The 24592-nt window shown below is 40.6% G+C and overlaps 1 protein-coding gene across 1 annotated transcript in view; it reads left to right on the top strand.

The window, feature by feature from the left end:
- SPG11 (SPG11 vesicle trafficking associated, spatacsin) overlaps positions 1-24592 on the top strand; it is a 2547571-nt gene that overhangs the window by 1503341 nt on the left and 1019638 nt on the right. The window contains exon 22 of the mRNA XM_044077700.1: positions 3166-3371. Coding sequence (XP_043933635.1) covers positions 3166-3371 — 206 coding nt within the window. The remainder of the gene's footprint in view (positions 1-3165; positions 3372-24592) is intronic.

Genomic DNA, 24592 nt, shown 5'->3' on the forward strand with positions numbered 1-24592 from the left:
TTTAGGTTGAGGAGCAAAAAGAAAAAAAAAGATCCCCTCATACTTGAGGACCAAAGGTCCAAATAAAAGATCTTTCTTTTTCAGCTGTAATGACCCACTAGCTGCATATGTAACAAGCGGCTTTCTGCAGATATACCTTGCATGAAGTCTTGAAGCACTGTATCTGCTTTAATTTCTAAATGGTGGTACTACACTACCGACAGATCAGCATCTCGTAAACACACCCCCTAGCACTCTGTGCCTGGGATGGTTGTCCCCTTCTGTGCACCCTACCTACAGCTCTGGTTACACTCATACATCCAGGATGATTAAGCACTTTAAGAGCTTCTGTGTGCCAACATCAGCAGAAGAAAAATATGGGTGTAGACTAAGTTAAAATGTTGCAGAAAATGCAAACTTGGTATTTTACTGCGCTTAAAAGATTTAATTTACTTTGGTAGCCACTAAGAGAGTGTCATGATATGTGTAGTCCTTTGCCTTTAAAAAAGACCATTGTGTATGTCATTTACTTGTAACATGTGATTCTTACATTGTAATTGTTAGATCAAAGAGACAGGTAATAAAAATGATTGAGGATGCTGACACAGGAAACAAAAGAAGGTCAAAACGTAAGACAGAGAATGCAGCTTAAGCATAAATGATAGGCTGATAGCTGTTCAAGAGGAAACAGAAAAATAAATTAAAAAATCAAATATATAGATTAATAAGCAAGCAGAAATGCTTGGGAGGGTGGGCATAACCAGGGGAAATAATGGGCCACCCAAGCATGTTCTGTGGTCTGACACCTGAATATGCAATTGTTGGAGGAAGCATTTGCATAACATCAGTATCAGTGGTGAAAAAAGTAGTATACTCACCTGTGGAGCAGAAGGCTCTGGGTTCTACCACACCAGGTAGATTGATTGGTAACACTGCAGTGCAAAATAAGGGGATGCTGCACTCTTCAGTATGCCATCCTTTGGATGAGATGTTAAACCAAGCTTGAGTTTGCGGTAGCTCATGTAGCTGTAAAAAAATCCCATGGCACCCATTGAAAAGAGTAGGGGTCCTTTATTAAACATCATGTTTGCAATATTTACTTATTGTACACTATTTACATCTGTTTGCATCCTTTTATACTTTTTTCATTTCCATAAACATTATACATACATTCCTTTTATTTTCTGACCACACGTGTTTTCCATAACCAAAATCTGCCAATATCCATTTCCCATTAAGTTTTAATTAATTCAGTTTTTCATTCCATATAGTCCATATTGTGTAAAATATCTTTCTATTTTTTAACATACTCCTTTCTTTTGTTACTGCAATAACCATATTCCTATGTACCCATGCTATTATTAGCCATTACCTCTGCTTGAACATTAAAGAGTTTTTGGAAAGAGTACCTACATCCACTGGTCAAAGGCCTGCCAGGATGGCAAAATGTGGTAATTGTAAAGCATGTAAATTCATAAATGATGGCCCATATGTTCAAGTGGGTAATTTCAAGAGGTCTTTGAGGAGTCCAGGTTACTGTAACACCAAAATTGTCATGTATGCGGCTACTTGTTTATCTTGTCCAGCTTTCTATATTGGCATGACCACAAGAAAGATGAGACAAAGAATTATGGAACATAATAGGGGCATCAAAAATAAGAAACTGACTAATTCATTGTACACTCATAGTAAAGATTGTATAAACTACAAAAGGTTTTTATTTTTTGTCATAGATAGATTATATACTAAGGAGTTTGGTGGTGACTATAAAACCATTTTAGAGGTCAGGGAATGCTTGTGGCAACTACGGTTGGATGCAAGCAGTACACCTGGCATTAATGACACCCTATCTCTAGTATGTTTATTGAAACAGAAGGCAGCCTGCATCTAACAGATAACAACAGAGTATGTGTTGACTTTTTAGTTAGATACATGTGATATATGTGCCTTTATGTATATTGGCATATTATCAATTTTTTATTTATTTTATATATATATGTATGTTTTGAGTTTAGGTATGTAAACAGTATCTGCTTGCTATTGAATACTTGGTGTTTTTACTAATATACCATTGACATTTAAGGGTTATAACAAAAAAGTTCAAAGGACAGCTTTATTGCAATTAATTATGTGTTAATTAAAATGCGTATTTAAAGGCTGTGTTTAAATGTGATTAACTGACTCTGAAGATGCCCTACACGGGTGAAAGCGCTTAGTCAGTTATTTGTTTTATTTAAGTAAAGTGTAGGTGGTTTTTACTGTGGTATCACCAGTGTTTTCATTAATTTACTAGTTATTCATCACTGTTTGGACATAGAAGTAAATGGGTACTGCACTGCCGACCAATTGGCAACTGACGATTGTGCCCCCTAAAATCTTGCTCCCTGAGTAACTGCTTCCTTTGCCACACACTAGCTACTCTTATAGACCTGGATGCTGAATAAACCAACAGGCAAAGGATGGGAGTGAGCAACTATGTGCAGTTATGTGCAAGTGCAGCAACACCACTTTGAGAAGGATCAGGGACTCAAGGCCACAGTTTTGCCCAAAAAGCGTCTACATGCCATCAGAGCACTGCAGGTATACAAAATCAGGTAGAAATCCATGTCTGCTGATTAGGAGGAGGAAGGTTGTTGGGAGCATCTTAAAAAAAGAAGAAAACAACTAAACTAACTCTCCACTTCTACATGTTGACTATGGTATTCAGCTCACGTTTCTCTCTCTTGGTATTCTGTGATGCAAGTAGTAGAGAGGTATGAATAGGCAAAGTATAAGAAGGGGAATGGGGAGTACAAATTCATTTTTAAAAAAAACTTGCTTTGTTAAAGGAGTAACGTCTAATTTTATATTATGGAGGTGGTGCATGTCAATGTTGTTGTGTCTTTCGGCATTTCCCGGTTAGGGGGTCGCCACAGCGGAACTCCGGTCCGCTAATGAGTGGTAGTTGATTTTTACGTGCCGAGTTACCAGCCCTGACGCACAACCTTCAACGAAGGTACAGGTGATGCATGTCAATAAAATAAGAAAATAAAGTAGGTTATTTATTGCCTCGCTACCTGGTTTATGTTAGTCTAACTTTCATATTACGTTTGCTTCCCCAGCTTTCTAGTGTGCTCAGATGATGTGATCTGGTATTTTTCCTGTGACTACACAGTTCTGAACTGCTTTCTACTTTTTGTTTTACAGGATTCAATGTGCAGCAGAAGAAGCTTACAGCCTAGGCCTTGTACATTTCTGTACTCCATCAGTAGCTGCTTCATGTGTTTGTTTTTTGGAACTGCTTGGTGTGGAAAGCTTCAAACTTCGGGTGGACTTAAAAGTTGCAAATATAATCCTGGATCATTTATCCAAACTCAATATAGAGTCTACATTTGGATTGAAACAAACCTTAGGTATGCCTAAATATTGTTTTATAATTTTTTTTTGTATAATATTTTGTGTAGTCTCATATATATAATACAAAAGTTGCTTAATTCAAATTGGAAAGGGATGTTAATGAATCAGGGAGAAATTCAAGAAGTAAGGAGAGAGTGATATTTTGTATGTAAACCCTTACAGAGAATAACAGTCACACATAATATTATATTCACAAACCAGTAGAAAATATTCTAACAACTAAACCAACACAAGAATGAAGAATGAAGATTTTGCAGATAGGGATGACTGCAAGTAGGGTACAGAAAATAAACAAGAAAGGGATATAATTTACTGGAGAAAACTGGCAAAGGAACTAAGAAAGATATTGGCAGCAAATAACTAGAGAGGGAAAGGTAGCAGAATGGAATAAGGCCAAGGAGACATTTGGACTGCAGGCTAGAACCTACCCGTCCCTACCAGGGATTGTTATCGAAATGTAGGCAAAGTGAAAGGGATAGATTGATCCTAAGTGAAAGATCTGCTGTTGTAGAGTTTTTAGGTGAATCCAGAGCAGAAGCTGCTGTTAAGTAATGGATAACTAGTATGATTTTTGCTTGGAAGTATTTTCCTAGGTATTTTTATATCCCAAGCAGATTCTAAAGAATTTTTCCTTGGGTAAATGTCAAATGTTTGAGGTGTGATGGGGAAGAAAGAGGTAAATTGTAACACCTCTGAGCCCATAGCATCACAATTCAACTCCCATTTTATTAACTCTATCACCACCTTCCTAAACAACAAACAATTCTGCCCACTAATTGTACCCCCCACCACAAATAACACAAACTGTTTTTTCCTTCAAACCCATATGGACTACGTACATAAAAAAACTCCTATGTAAACTACAACTCTGCTGTCTTGCCACGGACAAACTACCCAATGAATTCCTGAAAATAGCTGCTTCATCCATTGCCTACCCCATTGCCATCCTAATCAGTTGCTCCATCTCTGAACACTATGTTCCCCACCTCTGGAAAATTTCTTCCTTCACAAGGTTGGTACCTCTAGAGAAATTTCAAATTATCGACCAATTGCCATCCTCTCCCCATAATTAAAATCTTAGAAAAATGTATCCACCAACAGCTGCTAAATCACCTCACCACTAACAATTTTCTGTCCCCCTCACAGCATGGCTTCAGGCCCAAAACACAGTACTAACACTGCCCTAATAACCTTCACCAATACTATTCAACACCTCAAAAATGAAGGACAATTGGTGTCACCAGTTTTTCTAGATAATGTCAAAAGCCTTTGACACCATATGTCATCAGTTGCTTCTCAACAAACTTGCAGACTACGATCTCAACTCCTCACTAAGCTGGTTCCAAAGCTACCTGTCAATCCATCAACAGGCTACTAAATGGGAAAACAATCTCTCTCCTCTTCTGCCTGTGTATACTGGAGTCCCCCAAGGATCCATACTTGGGCCCCTCCTTTTTGTCATATTTGCCAACAACCTAAACTCCGCCACCAAACATGCAACTATCATCCAATATACTGATGACTCCTGGCTAATCTGCTCAGCCTCTTTTCCCCAAGAACTTCAGCAAAAAATGCAAACATCCTTCCTGGACACAGAAACATATCTTTCCAAGCATCAACTCATCCTTAACCCAAATAAGACTAAGTTAATGATTTTCATTAACAAAGCACCCACGTTCTGCTCTCTACCTGTCTGTATCTACTTTGCCAATGGAACAAAAATGTTCCCACCTAATCAAACCAAACTCCTAGGAGTTACAATTGATAACAGACTAAAATTTGATACACACACCTCCATTACAGTCAAAAATGTCCATGCCAAACTAGGCACCCGGTACAGGGCCAAACCTTCCCTCACTCACCAAGCCAGACTAGCCACTGCTAGAGCCCACTTACTTTCTACTCTACTCTTCTCTATTGTTCACATATTTTCACCAACCTACGCAAGACTGACCTTAATAATCGAGAATTCTGCTACAATCACCCCCACATAGCACATCATTGCTGTTTTCTCCATCACCTCAGCTGTCTGGAACTTCCCAACCTGTTAACTCAGCTTACCATTGCCCACATAGTCTTACACAACCCCAACAGGTACCCTGCCCTCTCAAATTTGGTCCATCCCAACATTAACTGCAAGTCCCTTAGATCCCCTGACAAATTACTGCTAAAAATTACCCAGTCACATATTCCAGTAAAATAACCACGGTCTGGAACACTCTACCCCAGACGTTCTTCGTGTTTCACTGTTATAATCATTACATTTGGGTTATCTGCTTGCAGTAGACCTCAGTCAGCCTGATTAACAAAGTATTGGGTCCTGCGTCGGTTGCTGTCTCTTCTTCCATGACATCAGGTTGTCAGGGGTGTCCAAAGCAGAAGCAGTTTGCAAGTGCCGGTCGGCCGACTCCTGAAAGTTTCGTTTTCGAGTTGCAGAACCGAAGTCTTCAACTAAAGCTAAGTACCCTATTCGGGAAACTTTTTCTTGCTTCTTACCGATGTCAGTAAAAGTTAATAACTGCATTTCTTGTGGAAAGCAAATACCTCACAAAGATTTTCATTCGTACTGTATTCCTTGCCTAGGCCCTAACTACGATGTACCTTGCTCTCAGTTTTGTGCCTTATTTAATCAACGCACTATCAGTATATTTTCGCTTCTAAATATTTCGGTTCTCGGTTCAGTTATGCAGAAATGTCGTCGGTTAGCCATCTGACTACCGGAATTCTGAAAAAGTGCAAAGATGAAGACAGAGACAGGCCACCTAGGTCCAAAGCTGCCGACAACGATTCTCCTAAGCCAGTCACCAGTTCACCAGTTCTCAGTGAGGCGCTTTCACAGCCCCCGATACCCACTACTTCTGATTCGCAGGCCTGTACTGAGACCCATTCGGAGTCCGGTATGCCGTGAGATGCTTCAACTGTGGAACCTGTGGATGTCTCTACCTTGGATGGGTCCAAGCCGCTGTGAAGGCACCGGCTTCTGAGGGTGTATTCAGGCTTACGGGCTTGCATATTAAACTGACACCACCAAAACAAGGGATTACAATTCATGCTAACCCCTGCCGCCCAAATCCTAACAACAGACTCATCAGACTATGCATGGAGGGCTCACCTGGCAGGGAAGTGCATTCGGGGCAAATAGAACCCAAGTCAAATGCACCTGCATATCAATCAAAAAGAAATGTTAGCTGTACAGAACGCTCTGACAGCCTTCAAGGACCACATTCTTCCAGGACAACTAATGGTAAAGATGGACAACACCACTGTTATGTGGTACATAAACAAGCAGGGGGGGTACACATTCATACCCCCTCTGCAGACTAGCCATGGCATTGTGGAGCACGGCCTTGAGCTACCAAGTGAATCTACAAGCTCAATTCCTGCCAGGAAAACTAAATACACTGGCAGACAGACTATGCAGAAAACTCATGGACCCACATGAGTGGAAACTGGAACCAAGGATTTTCAACATGTTGACAAGCAAATGGGGCAGTCCAGATATAGACCCGTTTGCCTCCCCCCAGAACTGTCAATTGGACACATTTTGCACAAGGATTCCCCACAAACAAGCTTGAAAAGTGGATGCTCTGTCCTTAAGTTTTTGCCTTTCCTCCTCTGCCTCTGCTCTCCAAAGTACTACTAAAGATCAAACAGGACAAGCCAAGGATGATTTAGATTGCACCAGACTGGCCATGCCAACACTGGTACCCCCTCTTCCACAGTGTGTCATGGTTGGCCCCTTGGCACCTGCCTCAGACTCCTTCCCTGCTGTCTCAGCAGGAGAACCAGGTTCTGCACCCTCAGCTTCAAACACTGAACCTAGTAGCCTGGCTAATTACCTAATCTCGCCTTTACCCATCCCTCAGTAAACCAGTGATGGATATCATTTTAGAGGCAAGGAGGCCTAGTACTAGAAAATCTTATGCTGCAAAATGGAAAAGATTCTGTGCCTGGAACCAATCTCAAGGGTGGAGCACAGCAGCGCCCAATTTACCTCAAATTTTACAATATTTAACTGAGATGCTTCACAAGGGCTTGTCCTTTTCCTCCATCAAAATTCACGCCTCAGCCATTTCAGCTTATTATAACACAGAACCTGCCCTCTTCTCTCACCCACTGCTCAAGCAGTTCCTCAGAAGGGCCAAAAATTTAAGGCCACCCAGGAGAGCTCCAACTCCAGCCTGGGACCTTAACTTTGTTTTGGAGAAACTCACTCTTCCGCCTTTCGAGCCAGCTGCTACTGCGGAGTTAAAATTTCTTTATTGGAAAACAGCATTCCTTTTAGTAATCACTTCAGCAAGAAGGGTATCTGAATTACAGGCCCTTATGGCAGTGGACCCTTTCATCATCTTTCATGCGGACAGGGTGTCCCTCAGAACCAATCCCTCCTTCATGCCCAAGGTGGTATCCAGTGTGGCTCTTAATCAGTCCATTCATTTGCCAACCTTCTTTCCTAATCCACAGAACTACCTGTACGGCCTTATTCAGAGGCATCCCTACCAGGGACATTCTAGAAGCTGCTACCTGGAGTTCTGTACATACTTTCACCAAGCATTATCATTTACCAATCTTCTCTAAATCCAGAGCTGGCTTTTGCCACTGCAGTCTTGCAGGGCCTTATAGCTGGCCCTAATGCTATTTAAATTCGTCCTCCCAACCATAGCTTTGGGAATCTCCCCAAATGTAATGACTGCAACAGTGAAACACAAAGAACATAGTACAGTTGTTTACACTTACCATAAATGTAGATGTTAGAGTGTATTCACTGTTGCAGTCCTGGTTACCCTCCCTCCAGCCCCCTGACTTCTTTTGGCTCTACCTCTACTTTCCTTTACTATGCTTAAAAGCTTTTTGGTGTATTTGCTTTATTGTTGGAGGTATAACCTTGTATTTTTATATATTTAATTGCTTCCCATTAGGGGGGCATCTGACGTCTGGGGCAAGAAAAACGTGGTGTAATGGCATCAGCTGCATGTTTTATACCCCTGATGACCTGACGTCACAGAAGAAGAGACAGCAACCGACGCAGGACCCAAGATTTTGTTAATCAGGCCGACTGAGGGCTACTGCAAGCAGATAACCCAAATGTAATGACTGCAACAGTGAATATACTCGAGCATCTACATTTATGGTAAGTGTATACAACTGTACTTTCATCTTCACAAATACTAACATCTCTTCTTTCAAAAAAAGTCTAAAAGAATATCTCACCAACAGATGGATTTGCCTTTGTACTTCAATGGGATAACTCCTTCCTAATGTCGTATCTACTCTGTACTCTACTTCACCTCAGTTGACTACAACCTGTTTGCTAGTTGAGCTTCTGATAAACATATCTGTACTACTGTAAATTTCAATATGATATTCCTATAACTATTAGTTTTTTTGCTTAGCATCCTTGATTATTGTACTATTGGACTGTGACTTTAACTACTGTCCTGTTGTATTTGTGCTTTATTAGCTACTGTTTTCTTTTTAATTGTTTTGCTAGCAATGGTTAAATTTGTCTGGAACTTTTCTCCCTGGGTCTCCGCTGAAAACAGGCTACTTGCCCAGTCGGACACTACCTGGTTAACAAATGTAAATAAATAACTGGGAACATAATGTTCTAGGAGCGTAATGAGTTGGTATACTTTAAAAATTCCCTACAGAGTACTCTGTCATAAGTATTGGGTGAGCAAATGGGTATGCCTAAGGAAATTATTCTTTTGAGCTGGGACACTAGATCTGTATTGCCTAGACATAGTAAGACCTTGTTGAGTTTAATTCTGGTGACTGCCAAAAAGACAATTAGTACAGAAAATGGAAATCTAAAGCCAGTGTATGGGAGAGCATACTTTAGTTTGATTTCTAATAGTTATTTGTTTAACTAACAGCAAGATTAACCGTAACAAGGCTTTTTAGTTTTTTTTTTTAAGCTCTCTTCATTGGAACATCTAAAAGAAGCAGTACCAAGGACAAAGTAACCATAATTTGCTAAGGCCAAACATGCCATCACATTCTCCAGATGCCATCTTTACATCCAGAGGTACCCTGACAAGATAAGAAAACTGCAGTGGCTGACTAAACTGGGTTAAAAGCTGAAGCAACTTTGACAAATGGGCTTCTGAGCCTCTCAAATAAAGTAAAGCAGTAACTTGTCAGCATGGAGCACCAGTGTGATTTCCACTTCTACCACCGTAAATCTTGTACCTGTGTTCCTTAGTGTACCACCAAGATCTCCAAAGAAAAGAGCAAAAACCTGATAGGAGAGCGCTGCATTTATATTCACTTGCACACTGGATCCAGCAGTAAATATTACTCAAAAGAAGTAATAACAATATACAGCAGTCTAACCACGATACTAGAAATATAAAAATAAAGTGACACTGTCCATAAAAAGACAGCTGAAAGACTTTAATGGATTAAGAGCTTTTATCTAAATTTAACCAGACTTTTTCAGACATGTCACTTTAAATTAGAAAACCAAGACAAATTTCTTAGAAAATCATAAGTTGATGAAGTTTCTCTCTGTTAAAAGGAACTATGAAACAGAATCCTCATCCATTTGGAACAGTGATAATAGCAGGTAAGGTACCTCATATCAGCAGCTGATTGATGCTGATTCAACTGTAGGAAGGTAAGCTATTTAGTTCCTTTTTTAGGAGGCCCTCCTCCAGAACAAGTTATGTCTTCCCTTTCCAAAAGCCTTTATACCTTTCAGGCGTCATATGTAAGATGTAAGATATACGTCCTAAGTGTAAGGTACATATGTGATGTAAGGATGAGTAATCCTCAGAATTTCTCTGCTGGTATTCCAAATGCTACTTCTGAATTCAGTCTGTACACCATTCACTGAGCTGGTTAATCTATTGAGCCTTCTAAAGATAAGTAGTTTGCTCTTATGTCATCTAGAAAGGGTAAATGTGATTGTTGGAGGCAGATTCTTCATAAAGATGGACACGAGAAGTGCCTTTTTTGTTTGGGGGGTATGTATGTCCATACTCAGAGTGATATTTGTCAGGTGTTTGTCCCTAAAACACTTTACAGCTGTCTGTTGTCCCTTTCTGTTTATTTGGAAAACCAGCATCTGAAGTTTTTGACTCTGGGTACTATGGCTGAAACCTCCTGCTCCTTAGTTCAGCTGCCACAAGAAAAAAGCTAAGAAAGCATGTTCTGAACTTGCTGCTGTGCACCTCCACTGGATGTCTCTTACAGACTGGATGAAAAACTCAAGGACCATCTGGTGCTGCCATCACTGCCCAATTCCGTGACCCATTTGGAGGCTGGACAAGGAGGTGTCAACTCACACATCCACCAAGGATGTGCATTCATCTGGTAGAGATGTACAGGGGGAACCACGGCTGATTATATCTGAAGGGCCTTTGGGAATTCCCCAGATTTTAGTTAGGGAAGATATGCCTGGTACCCTTATCAAATCTAGACAGGGTGCTTGAACCTCCTTGGTTTGTTAAAGTAGATGTTCCTTTAAAAAAGAAATGGAAAACCAAACATGTAGCTACTGTGGCTATGGATCCTCACAAAGAGTGTCAGGACTTTACTGAGGGGGTTAATGCCTTTATGGCCTGAAACTCCAACAAGGTTTGTCTGTCCGAGCTTCTGCTCCCTGATCTTCCACCCCTTCATAGAGGCCTAGGGATTCTGAGTCTTCTGATGAAGATTTGGATTCTGGTGAAGAATCTTTAACATATTCCTTCCAGATCCAATGTTCTGTGGCCTTGGGGGTCTGATGAGAAACATTTTGTCCCCTGACTCTCCTTTTGAAGAATTGTCCTTTGGGGATACAGTGGCCTATATGATGAAACACTTTAAGTGGGACTGTTCCCAGGTTTCTGGGGTACAAAAGAAATATTATGAATTCTTGCAAATGGACTCACCCAGATCTTCTGCAATTCTTCCTGTCTTTAGCTGCCCTTTTATGTATATTTTCAGCAGCTTCTCAATCTCCTGACTCTCAACTTATGACCCTAAGAAACCAAGGTGACTATAAAATTCCTGAGGATTATACATACTGGTATGAAGGTCCTTTATCTGATCCTGCCACTGTTTCTATGTCCAGAGGTAAGCCATTCAAACTGTTTCCTCTTCCAAGCTTTTACCTTCTGACAAGGACAGCCATGCTATGGAAGGGCATGGGAAAAATGTACATTTCTGCTATTTTGGCTTTTAGGGTCATTAATTATCTGTCTCACTTAGATATGTCCTGTCTCTTCTCTCCCAGGGTGGGGGTGGGTTGAGTGATATACCTGATACAAACAGTAACACTTCTGCTCTCTCTTCTGAGCTCTGCCTCTCAGATAGCTTGCCATTCCATTAAATGCAGCTATAACGCAGCTGCTGCCTCTTCTAGGGCAGCTGCATCTGGTTCTGTCTTGAGGAGATTCTCTTGTTTTCTGCCTTCAAGCCTCACCTGAAGACCTTAAGGCCAAACGTTTTGATTCTCCCTTAGACAATCAGAATCTTTTTGGCACTGCTGTTGTAGAATTGTTTAAAACCTTTTAGGATTAAGGCAAGGTTATTCAAGACCTGAAGCAAATTTTTGTTTACCCTGTGCCTAAGTTCTGGACAACTATCCATCAATATCTTTTGTCTGCAGGCAGCCAAAACAACCTACTAGGAGCAAGGGGATTACTAAGTGGATTTTCCCAGACAAACCCACTCAGAGTTGTAGAGGCCAAAAACCTTCCTTTCCTGACAAATTGGCCTCTGACATCCAGCCTCTCCTTCCCTTTGGTCAGAGTCTTCTGTCCCTTGGGCTAAGCATTTCTTTTTCTGTTTGTTAACAGACAACCACAAATGCCTTTGTTCTTTCAGTCATCTAAAAGTTGTTATGATTTTGAAGTCCCTTCCTCCATTTTTCCGCCTCTTCCTTGCCAACTTCCTCATTTTCCTTTGGTTCTGGGAGTTCTCGCGAAAGAAGGCACCATACAACCTGTTCCCTTGTCCCAGCATGGAACAGGATTTTATTCCAGAATGTTTCTGGTTCCCAGGAAGGAGAGATCTTGGAGGCCCATTCTAGACCTATCTCTTGTCAAAACCTTTCTCAAGGTTCCTTCCTTCAGGATGTTGTCTCTTTAGACACATTTCCTGTCTTGCTTCCTCAAGCTTGTTTTAGTGCGTCTGGATTTGAGGGATGATTACCTCCATATCCCTATTCATCTTCTCTTCAGGAAGTTTTTCTGTTTCTTCCTCTCATTATCAGTTCTCTGCTTTGATTTCTGCAGACTTCAGGGAATCCAATTATTCCCTTATTTAGACTACGTTCTGATTCAAGCCCCTTCTCAAATCTCCTGCTTCAAAATCTGTACATCACTATGCTTCTTTTGTGCATTGCGGGGTTCGCACTTAATCTCAAAAAGTCTGTGTTAACACCCTATCGAGGCCAAGTGTTTTGGGGTTGCAGAACTCAGACCATCCCAATGATGGCTTGGCCTCTGGTCATCTCTGTAACTGCTTACTTCCAGTGTCGTCTTCTTCCAGTCCTTCCTGCAAAGAAATTTCTCTGAGCCTTGGGGTACGTGGCATCCACTACTCCCATGGTTCCTTTTGCCAAACTCCACATGAGGAAAGTCCAGTGGTATTTCAAGGTTGTTTGGCTTCAGCACTGCCACCCACTGGAGTATCTGGTACCTCTTAAGTTTTGTCTCCAGCGCAAGCTTCGCTGGTGGATTCATCATGTTTCCCAAAATCTAGATCTGCCTTTTCAGTTTCCTCTCCTTATTCCAGAGCTGTACACTGATGTTTCTGATCACAGTTGAAGAGACTCCTCCACCAACTTAAAAGTACAAGGTCTTTGGTCCCATCAACAGATGACAAACCATATCAATGTCAAAGAGAGGAGGGCTCTACTCTTACTTCTCCAGGCCTTTTCACTACCTTTGAGTTCCAAGTACTGTTTTTGCAGACTATATCACAGTCGTGATATATTAGCAGGCAAGGGAGCAGAAAATCTTGCCTTCTTTGCAGGCTGGCTCTTCATTCTTGCGATTTTGCAGTGCATCATCATTTGATTATTCAGGCAGTTTACATCCTTTCAGAGCACAGTCTGGCTGACTGAGCATGTCCAGAGGATATCCTCACAAATGGATGCTTCATAAGGAGGTGGTGTTAGACATCGTACATTGGTGGAATACTCCTCAGGTAGATCTTTTTGCCTCCCCTCTGAACAGACACCTTCCCCAGTTCTGTTCCAGAATGCCAAGTCCTCTGGCTTGGACAGTGGACACCATGTCTTTTTCTTGGAAGGATTTTCTTCTGCATGCCTATCCACCTCCTCTTCTACTTCCCAGAGTCCTGCATAACATCATTTGAGAATTTCTTGCTAGTGGCTCCCTTTTGGCCCAGACAACACTGGTGGTTCCTCCTGTTTGACCTGGCCATGTGGCAGTCATCACAAGTTACCTCACAAGATGGATCTTCTCACACAAGACAAGGAATCTCTCATTCAACCACACTTTTTCACACTTCAGCTGACATTTTGGGTGATAGGGTTTTGATTCCTTTCAAACACCAGTTTTCTGAGGACATGCTTTGGGTTCTGCAGGAGGCCAGAAAACCCTATGTGGCTAAATGGAAGAGATTTTATATTTGGCTTCTCATACATGATCTGGACCTTTTTTCTGTGGGAGGGTCCCTACTGTATTTTCTTATTTGCATGAGTTACTTAGTGCTGGTTTGACATATTCTTCTGTTAAAGTTCATTTTCAGCCATTTCTGCTTGAGTGCCTCCAAGTTCACCTTCGGCTTCTAGTTTTGAAGTCAAACAGTTTCTGAAATACATTCTTCATATCAGGCCTCCAAGAAAGGCCATTTTTGCTTCTTGACACCTTAATTTTTTTCTTAAAAAATTGACTTGGTCCCCTTTTGAGCTTGACGTTTCTTCTTCCATGCAGCACTGTACTTGGAAGACCTGTTGTCGTGGCTCTTCTGTCAAAAAGGTCTAACTCCAGGCTCTCGTTGTGGTTCCTCCTTTTTTGCTTTTTCCACAAAGGCAGGCTGTCTCTTTATACAATCCTTCTTTTTTGCCCAAAGTGGTTAATGATTTGTCCTTGAATCAGTCTATTCATCTTCCCTCCTTTTTTGTCTTCTCCACAGACCTCTAGTTAGAAGGTACTGCACACCTTGGATTTACATAGACAGCTCAGATGTAACTTGGATAAGACTAAATGCATCAGGGAATCTTAGCAGCTTTTTGTTTTCTTCATGCCAGGAAATGTAGTTTGGCAGTGTCTAAGCAAACCATCTCCTCCTGGATTTCTTAGGCCATTTCTTTGTTCTTTTCATGGCAAGCAGCTTTCCTCTTCTGTTTTTGTTCATTCTACTAGGGCAGTAGTAACCCCTTCTGGTGCTTTTGTCAAAGGTCTGGATACTAGATTCATCTTGGAAGCTGCTACTTGTTCTTCTATCCATACTTACCAAACAGTACAAGTTGATGTTATTTCCAGGGCCAGGGCAGAGTTTGCCAGGGCTATCCCTTCATGGATTTATGGAGGACTCTCCTTTGCCTTCCTCCCCCCACATGTTCCAGTAGCTTTTGTTCTCTCCCAATAATTAAAGCGTACTGCAGTGGTGATAAGCAAGGACATAGTAAAGTTGTGTAAGATCTTACCATAACAGTAGATGTTCTACTTCTCAGTGTTGCCGTATTCTGTCCCTCCCTCCTGCCTTCTATTTTTTGCTGTTGATTTACTTCTGGCCAATGGGTCCCTCTTTCATCCTTATCTCCTTCAGTTTCTCTTCCTGAATGGGGATGTTGTTTCTCTGAGGTTGTGTTTGTTCTCCTGTGGTACTTCATTTCTGTGGATTAGGCAGCTGTACATCACATGTACCTTATACCTTGCACGTAGGATATATATCTGATGTACAATGGCTGGAAGGTATAAAGGCTTTGGTATACTGGCCAGATGTTAGGGTATCCCTGGCAGGATATCCCAAGAGTAAAGAAACCTGCAACAGTGAGAAGTAGGACATCTGCTGCCATGGTAAGATCTTAGACAACTGTACTTGAAGAAAACTTAATTGGATTTATTTTTTCAGGATGAGCAAAATGAGGTTTCCGTTCATAGAGATGGACTTAAACAACTGAGTTCCTTTATGCCACCCCTACTAATATTGTTGAAACATTTAATAAAAATAACAACTGGATTACTAAAATTCCTTAAGAATTTATTTTAATTTTTATAAAAGAACAAACTTGTTTTGGAGTGATAAAACTTATCAGCATATTAAAGGTGGGTAAAAGAAGGTAAGGATGTCTTAATGCAAATGTACTGTTGTACTCAGAAAATGTTAGCTGTAGAGAGTGACAATGATTTTTTTGGGGAAGTGACTATGGAACACTTTGAAAATTCCTATAAAAGACAGAACCTGGGATTCAGTAAACGCCGTGTAGGCTATGTGTGAAGCCAACACATAATTTACATGTATGTGCGGTGATGGTCGGTGAACAACAGCACTAATTGCATGTTCATGCCATGCACTGTGTTTAAATGTAAATAAGTGTGGTTTCGTGGCTGGCAACAGTGTTGTCCTCTTGGCTTAGAAATGTCATTACCTTTATCTACCAACAGAATAAGCTATCCTTACCTTCCAGAATAAAGGCTCATTCTACCAGATCTATGACTACTTCTGTAGCTTTTCATTCCAGAGCCTCTATGGATGATATATGCATGGCAGCCACTTGGGCATGACCTCATACCTTTATATCTCATTATAAATTAGATTTGGCCTCCAGGGGACGAGCATCTTTTGGTTCTATGATGCTCAGGAATATCCTTTCTTAGGGCCACCCAGGACTTAAGTAGCTGGGGACTCTGTCCTATCTGTAATGAATGAACAAAGATTTACAACATCAGAAAAGAAGTTATGTCTTACCATAATGTTCCATCTGTGTTGTAGATCTTTGTTCATTCATTACTTCCCGCCCTCCTTCCCCCTGCCTGAACTCCTAGTGGACTTTAGGAACTCCTGGTTAGGGTATTTGCTCAGACAGAGCCTCCTACTATTTTTTCTATTACATCTTTTACCTAGGGTGGGCAGACTTGATCTGGAGTAACTAGGAGAGGGCATTGTGGGTAGGTTCTTAGCTGAGAGTTTTTGGCTTGCATGAGCTGGGAAATGGCTGTATCACTTCCGAGGACGGAACTGAGGTCCTATCTGTAATGAATGAACAAAGATCTACAACACAGATGGAACATTATGGTAAGACATAACTTCTTTATCACATAATATAGACCTGTTATGTATATGGTCCAAACACATTACAGGACAGTGTATACAGTGCAAAGTATTATGAAGTCCTTCCTGGTATTCTGTACTGAAGTTGTGTAAATGATCTGTAAGGGTGCATGAACTGCCATGTAAAATAAACATTCAGGGAAGTGTGTGTATTGAATAGGGACACGCAGATGAATTGCAGGAATGAACACAGGGAAAGAGGAGAGGTGAAACAGTCTAATGTACAGCAGATGAGATTATTTCAATGGAAGATAGTTGTAGCAACACCAATCACATATCATTATGGTACAGTATAGACTGCATGATGAAAATGTGTATTATGTGACTGTCAGACAAGGTGACATAACAATGGGAAAGATGTCTTGTGTGAGATGAGCATCCTTACATGAACAGTGCATAGGACATCTATCAGGGATGTAATATACAATTGGGGTAGGGTGCATATTGTGATACTGTGCAGACTGATTTACGTGAATGAGTGTAATCTCAGTAGAGGTCTCCAGCAAGTGGGACACAGGTAAAGGCTCATGGACAACATTAAAAAAAGCAAGCACAGTCATGGATAATATCAGAATAATACCACCAGTAATCTAATTTTTCTGACATAACACATGTGATTTAGAGTGATCACAGATGATTTTGCACAAACACACTTGTACAGCTATTATGACATGCCCACACTGTAATCTTGCACATTCTCTGGGCACTGTAACATCTGCTGGAGGTGTTAGGAGGGACACTGCTATATCTGTATGTGGCATTATGATCAATAGAGGGTAATTGACTGGTGTGCATGGCAGATATATATGGCATAATCCACACTGTCACAAATGTTACCCATGCCAGTAATGTTGTCAAACAGCTATGTATGTACTGTGTGCATCACCAGAACAGGTTGCACACATGCATCTGGTATAACATATTCATTAGTTGTGTTACATGAAAGGAAGTAGTCAAAACTGTGACCACATGCTGTTGGATGTTCTACTTACCATCTACCCCATGACACAGGTCACATACCTATTTGTCTGATTATAGGGTGTAATGTGTACATTATACTTGGGCTGTGTGTTTGTTTTCCTGATGTAACAAATCCCCCCCCCATATTTTTGTGTCATTGCAGGTGTTGTCTGTGGCAGCAGTCTTTGGAGTGTGCTGATACTTTCTGTATTGTACTAATATCACAGTTGGAGTCAACGATTGCCCACAGTTTGTAGTCCTTCATGTTTGGTCACAGCATGTTTGTCATCTGTGATGTCTGTCACTTAAAGGAATAGAAAAGGGTCTAGCAGACAGCACTGATGTGCAGACCTGATCACTGGACCTGAGAGATAGGTCACTTCACACATTTCAGCATATTTAGATTCCACGTATATGATACAGTGGTCTACCCACTTGGGGATACAGGTGTTAATGGCCACATGTGACAGTGCTGAGTGAATACCCCAGTGTGGATTTGTGTCAGATGCCTTGGGCTTGTCAAGTTCAAAAGTATGATAGTGTTGTCATCATGCATGCCCTCAATGACCTCTTTGAGGACATGTAACAGATGTAATAGACATGATGTAGCATTAACAACTCACATAGGTCTGTTGCTCACAGCTGGGATATTAATAGTGTCCATTTAGAAAAGGTCCATGATGACATGTTGGTCTACCTCACAGATGAGGAGAGGCAGGATGTGTCTATACATACATGCATTGGGTGCTGCCCCCCCAACTCAGATGGATGGATGTTGATGTACACCCTTCTACAGAAACATAGTCTGTGTGGAGGGTGTGTTGGTGTGTGTATTCAACCATGTCATGAAAGTGTATGTGATATGTCACATAATAGCCAATTTGTGATGATGTCACAGCCCATTGATTCTGTGTTGTGGGCCTGGATGGAGGTAAGACTGTGCATACTGGCTATCCTGATCTGACCTAGGATTTGAACACAGTCCTGCATGCAGGTATCATTGAGAAACTCTCCCAGCTGGGAGTTAAACCTTGCGTCACTAGATGGGTAAATAGTTGTCTCACTGACAGAACACATACTGTGAAAGTTGGTGAATCAACCTGTACCAGTAGAGCTGTCACTATTGGTGTACCACTGGAATCCAGCTCGACTCCTGACACCCTCCTTCTTGCACCCATAAAACCAGACAGGTACTATAGAGTCCCTGACTCGCACAAGTTTCTTTTTAAAAATCCTACTGCTGAATCTGAGGTAATTTCTCAAGGGCCTAAAAGGATTAAAGCAACCTGTGCTAAGAATCCCATCCCCTCAGATAGGGATTCCCAAGCACTAGACAGATGGGGTAAAAAAGTATGCACCTCAGCTACTCTTGCTATCAGGGCACTAAATTGTCAGTTCCATATACTAAAATTTCAGCAACATTCCCTGGAACTCCTCAAACAAAAAATGTCTTCCTTTCCTGCTTGTGCAGAATCTAAATAGTTACAAGAGTTAATGCATTCTGCAAGTCATGTAACTAAACACACATTGCACTGTGGTTTTGATGCACTAGAAGCTTCTTGCAAGGCAGCAGTCACTGGATCTGTCATTAGAAAGCATGCATGACTTAAGGAACAGCCCCTGCCAGATCATGTCAAATCTAAATTGTTGGATGCCCCCTTTCACAAAGACAGCTTATTTGGCACTAAGGCAGAAGAGGTCTTAAAAAAGATGGAAGAAAAAAGAAAAAAGAAACTTTATGCAGACAGTTAAGGATTTCTTACAGGTCCAGCCACCCAGGTTCAGCAAGCATTATCCCACCAAGCACTGCTCCCACTAAGCCAGTCCAACCCAGACCCCCCCCCCCCAGACAGCAACCACAGGGAATGCAGAGATCTAAGCAGTGGCTACCTCCACTTGAAACACAGGGAATTCTAAGCCATCCCTTTATGGTAAGAACTCACAATGACTCACCTCCCCCTCCCTCTGCCCACCTTCACTTACCCTTAGGAGGAAAACTCTCCTTTCATGCAAACACCTAGGCCACCATTACCAACGACCACTGGGTTCTCAAGGGGTCTCAGGGATACCAATTTTCCTTCCACACCCTTCCAACCCCAAAAGAGTTCCCAAATCTACCTCCAAACCAGTGGGCAGAGGCTCAAAAGCAAATTCTTTCCCTGCTTTCTTTGAGGGCATTAGAGCACGTTCCTGCAGAACAGATAGGCCAAGGTTTCTACTTCAGACTTTTTCTGTTGCCCAGAAAAGAGGGCACCTGACGCCCCATCCTCCATCTATCCATTCAAAACAACTTTTCTGGTGATCTCAAAATTCAAAATGCACACCCTCCAGCAGCTGCTACCCATGCTCTCCAAGGACACTTGGCTAGCCACCTTAGATCTAAAAGAGGTCTACTTCCACATTCCTATCAGGGAGTCATTCAGGAATTTACCCATACTTAGACAACTGCCGTATTCAGGCAGACAAACAGGAAAAGCTACTCAAGCACCTGGCCTTTGTAAAGACCCTACTAACCTCCCTAGGGTACACAGTCAATGAAAAGAAATCCAAACAACAGGTGCCCACCCAAAGGATTATCTTCCTGGGAGCAAGCTTTAACACAGCATCCCAGATGGCATTCCTTACACCAGAAAAACAAATTTTCCTGACAGCCTACGTCTCTCAACTAGCCACTAGATACCAGTTATTGGAAGATCCTGCAAGCTCTGGGGTTCATAATCATTTAAAAATATATAAGTTATACTTACTATATAAGTTAGTGATGTAATCAGTGGTGTATATATTCAGGTATATTGTAAATAAAAGTAATGATCGTTTTTGGAAATGTATTTCACAATGATTGCTGTTATATAGGCATGATCTTGCATCAGTTACAATTGCATGTGTTACTTAATTCATTGCTTTGTATATTTATTATTTGTCTAAAATGAATATTTAGATTATTTAGACAAATATCGCTATTTTTGATTGCCCTTAGTTGAATATTGAGGTCACCTAAGCCAGTGCTGTATTTGCTGTGTTAGCACTTATGTGCTGTTGGTGGACACAGCTAAAGCGTAGGATTTGAATGATTATTCATGTTAACGATGTTACTAGTGGCTTATGCATCAGTGTTTTAGGAAATAACAGAGCCAACATATTTTCCTTGAAAAAGGATTTAAGAATGCATTCAAATTGGTATGATTTTTAGCATCTTCTAGTTATAATTGTCATGTCAGGTGTTGCTTGTCTAACTTATTTACTTGTACGCTTGTTGAATATTTAAATTATCCAAGTTAATGCTGCTATTTGTTGCGTGTATATCTAAATGCTGTTAGTTGGCAGCGATGCACTTGCTGTATATTTAAGAACAGTTGATTGATGCAGCCTGTGTGTATGGCGCTTGAATTAGTAATATATAGTGGCAGTCTTAGTTATGTCTGTATGTTATTTTTATATAAAAAATTTTTTTTAAAGTATTGGTAGATTATGTCTGAAACTTAATTGAAAGGAAGTGAAGTCACTGGTTTTTAGTATATATACCCTGTTTTATAATGATTGTTTTATTGGCCTGAGGAAGCCTTCGGGTGAAAGCGCTTGCCATGTCATTATTATATTAAAAATTTGTTTTAATCTACTTCTGGATTGTATTGGAGAAGTGATTTATACCTAGCTGTGTGGATTATACCTAGCTGTGTGGATTATACCTAGCTGTGAGGACTATCGTTTTACAAGGAATGCCTGTGTGCTCTGCTTGAATATTAAAGAACAGGGCTACCTTCGGTGAAGTGAATACTGCCTATTCATATTTATTGTTCCACAACGCTGAAGAGCGAGTTTATGTGGGTGTTTATGCACCTTTGCTAATCCATGGTGAGAGCTATTTTTTGACTGACATAAAATATTCTGTTAAGAAAAAGGAATGTATTTTGCCGACTGTCTCTCCCGAGTTTTATATACATTTCCGTTTATGGTCTGAATTGAAGGGAGAGCTGATTTCTGAGCAGCAACCATTGTTTTTATATCATTCTAAGAACTAAGCCAACACAGGAATGTTGAAGGGACATCCTGCTGATAGGGATGACTGCAGTAAGGGAATCAGAGAATAGACCAAACAAATCAAAAAAACGGCAGCTCTCCACCAAACACCAGTAAACCAACTACGGAGTGCAGTCACACGAAGAAGGATCCAACAGTAAATCCAAATTTGAATCCACCAATCAATTTACATTTTAGGCTTAAACATTCGTTAGCTACATTAATCAGAGAATAGGCCAGAGGGGTCTGGGATATACGAGAGAAAACTGGCAAAGGAACCAAGGTATTGGGAGCTAATAATTGGAGCGGGAAAGGTGACAGAATGCAGAGAGTCCAAGAATACATTTGGACTGCATACTAGAGATTGCCTTCCTTATCAAGGATTGATATCAAAGTTTAAGCAAAGTGAAAGGAATAAGGGGCTCCTAAGTGAAACACCAGTACTGGTATAGTTTTCAGTAGAATCTAGAACAGAAGCTGCTGTTAAAAACGGGCTAATTAGTAAGACATCAGATCTTGCATGATAGCTGTAGGAATCAATCAGAGGAGGTGGAAAGAATAGGGAAGAGAGAGACTGGATAAGCAATTCACAAAGAAACAATGGGAGGATATATGTATGACTCCCAAATATGCAAAAAAAGTCTAGAAAATTTAGGATTTTTACTTGTAGGTGTTTGCATAGTTATTTTTATAACCCAAGCAGAATTTTTCTTTGGTAGATTGCAAATGTTGGAGGTGTAATGGGGAATAAGGGAATAAAGAGGTAATTGGGAACATATTTTGGGGGGTGTAACGAGTTGGCAGACTCTGAAAATTCCCTGCGGACTACTCTGTCAGCAATCCTGAGTGAGCAAATTGGTGTAACTAAGGAAATGATTTTTTTTATCTGTGATGCAGAATTATAATTGCCTAGCAGTAGTAAGGCCTTGCTGAGTTTAATTACTAGATAATGGAAATCAGAGTCTAAACCAACCATGCTAGAAGTAGTGAATGTGGTAACAGAGACAAAAAAATGGAACTGGGATCTTTAGAAAAGGGTAGGAATACATTGCATAGAAAAAAAATAGGAATTGTGGGAACATTACATGCAGAACAGTGTTTTGGAAGACGAATGAGGCTTAAGAGAACACAGGAATTGAATGAGCTGTGTAATGTTTGATTGACTGACTATATAGAAGATTGTGTGATATATAAAATGTTTGCAACTGAATATTTATCACTATGGTTTGCTTTCATTTATATAAATGTATGATAGCTTATGTCATAAGTGATAATTCCGTAAAGGTGTTTAAGAAAATGTCCTTTTCTGAAAATTTAAATTACAAAATAATATCATCTGCAAATAAAGCTAACTTATCTCGATTAATGTACCATTTATTTCTTTGAATTTGAAAATCATTTATTTTCTTTGTTAATGGTTCTAAATATAAAACAGATAAAAGAGAAATGGACATCCCTGTCTCATTCCTCTTTTCTAGCACAACTTCTCAGAGAGGAGCCTTCCTCCTTAATTCCAAGCTTCTGTTTGTAAATCAGGGAATGCAAATGCTGCCTTTATCCTACTTTCACAAAATCCCAACGGATGTTTGCTGACTTCTGTACAGCAAGACCTACCAACAGAAATTGCATTTTCTTGCACACTGCTTCTCTCTGGATCATCCATCCATCCTCAGCCCCTTTTCCAATTTTTGCACATGAGGTCGAGGTGTCACTTCAGCAGTGACAATCATCTTGAGCAAAGGTTTACACTGCCGGGGGCTAGCCCTGCCCACTGTAGTTCATTCGTACCATTCACTCGCGTACGCGTGCGCACACACTCACTCACTCACACACACACACACTCTCTCTCTCTCTCTTACCTACAGACAGTTTAAAGTGTCCAATCCACTTACTGCATGTCTTTGGAATTTGGGAGGAAACCCACATGACCCCAGGGCGGACTTGCAGACTCCGCACAGAAGACACCCCAGCCGAGAATTGAAACAGAAAATCACTTGCTGTGAGGCAACAACATAACTGCACCACTGAAGCCACCATTATTCTGTTAATTTTGTCAAGTGTTTACCCTCCTTCCACAAAATCACATTGATTCATATCTTTCAATTAAATACACATATCCTTGTGAAATATGCTTTCTGTCCAGTCTAGCTCAGTGTTGGTACCTTGCAGAATGACACGTAAATTCTGTGCAGGTTCCTACTACTGAATTTGCATCTTCCATACCAAGCATTCTCATTCATTTCATCAAGAATTTACCCTCTTTTGTTATATTTTCCCTTCTAGGTCCCCCTGATGTGGCCTCACTATTGCAAATCAGATTTTGTTTTCCACCCATAGCTAATATTCCCTGAGGAAATGTATTCCTTTTCCCAAAATTCTCTTAAGCTTGATAATAGGAGTTTTAGATGGAATATAAATGCATGCCAATGTAATCCTCGTCCTCTGCCAATAACACTTTAATACCGCAAATCTACCATTATTGTATTTTTCCCCTTGTATCACTATTGAAGCCTCTCTGGCAATCAGTGTTATTACTCTTTTTGTTCTTTTGCCCCGATATTCTTCTGAAATTATGAAATTCTTTCTTTGCTAAATTCACATGCTCATTTCTGTCCAAACATGTATTGTGCAACATTACTGTTTGTGCTTTACACTTATATAATTCAGAACTCTCGTTTTTGTCTGTACCTGTAAGACCATTTGCCTTCCATAATAATATGTATGGAGTAGCTGTTATGCTAGAAAGCTATTACTCCCACCGATTATACATGACAATTCCTTTAAATGTATATTTCCAGCTTTTAGCTTACATACACACATTGATGTTTGTCAGGCTGATGTCTTGTGCAGTTGTCGCTTCTCATCTTCATATAAGCATATGTCACATTTGTAAAGAATTTTGCTTCAAGGAAAACACTTAAAAAAAACTAAGTACATTTTTAGAAACCCCCCTTCTGTTTTAACTTATAACAAACAAACAAAACTGTACATTTTCAAGAAATGG

This window comes from Protopterus annectens, chromosome 7.part0 (genome assembly GCF_019279795.1).
Source record: "Protopterus annectens isolate FY-2018-M chromosome 7.part0, PAN1.0, whole genome shotgun sequence".
NCBI lineage: Eukaryota > Metazoa > Chordata > Ceratodontiformes > Protopteridae > Protopterus > Protopterus annectens.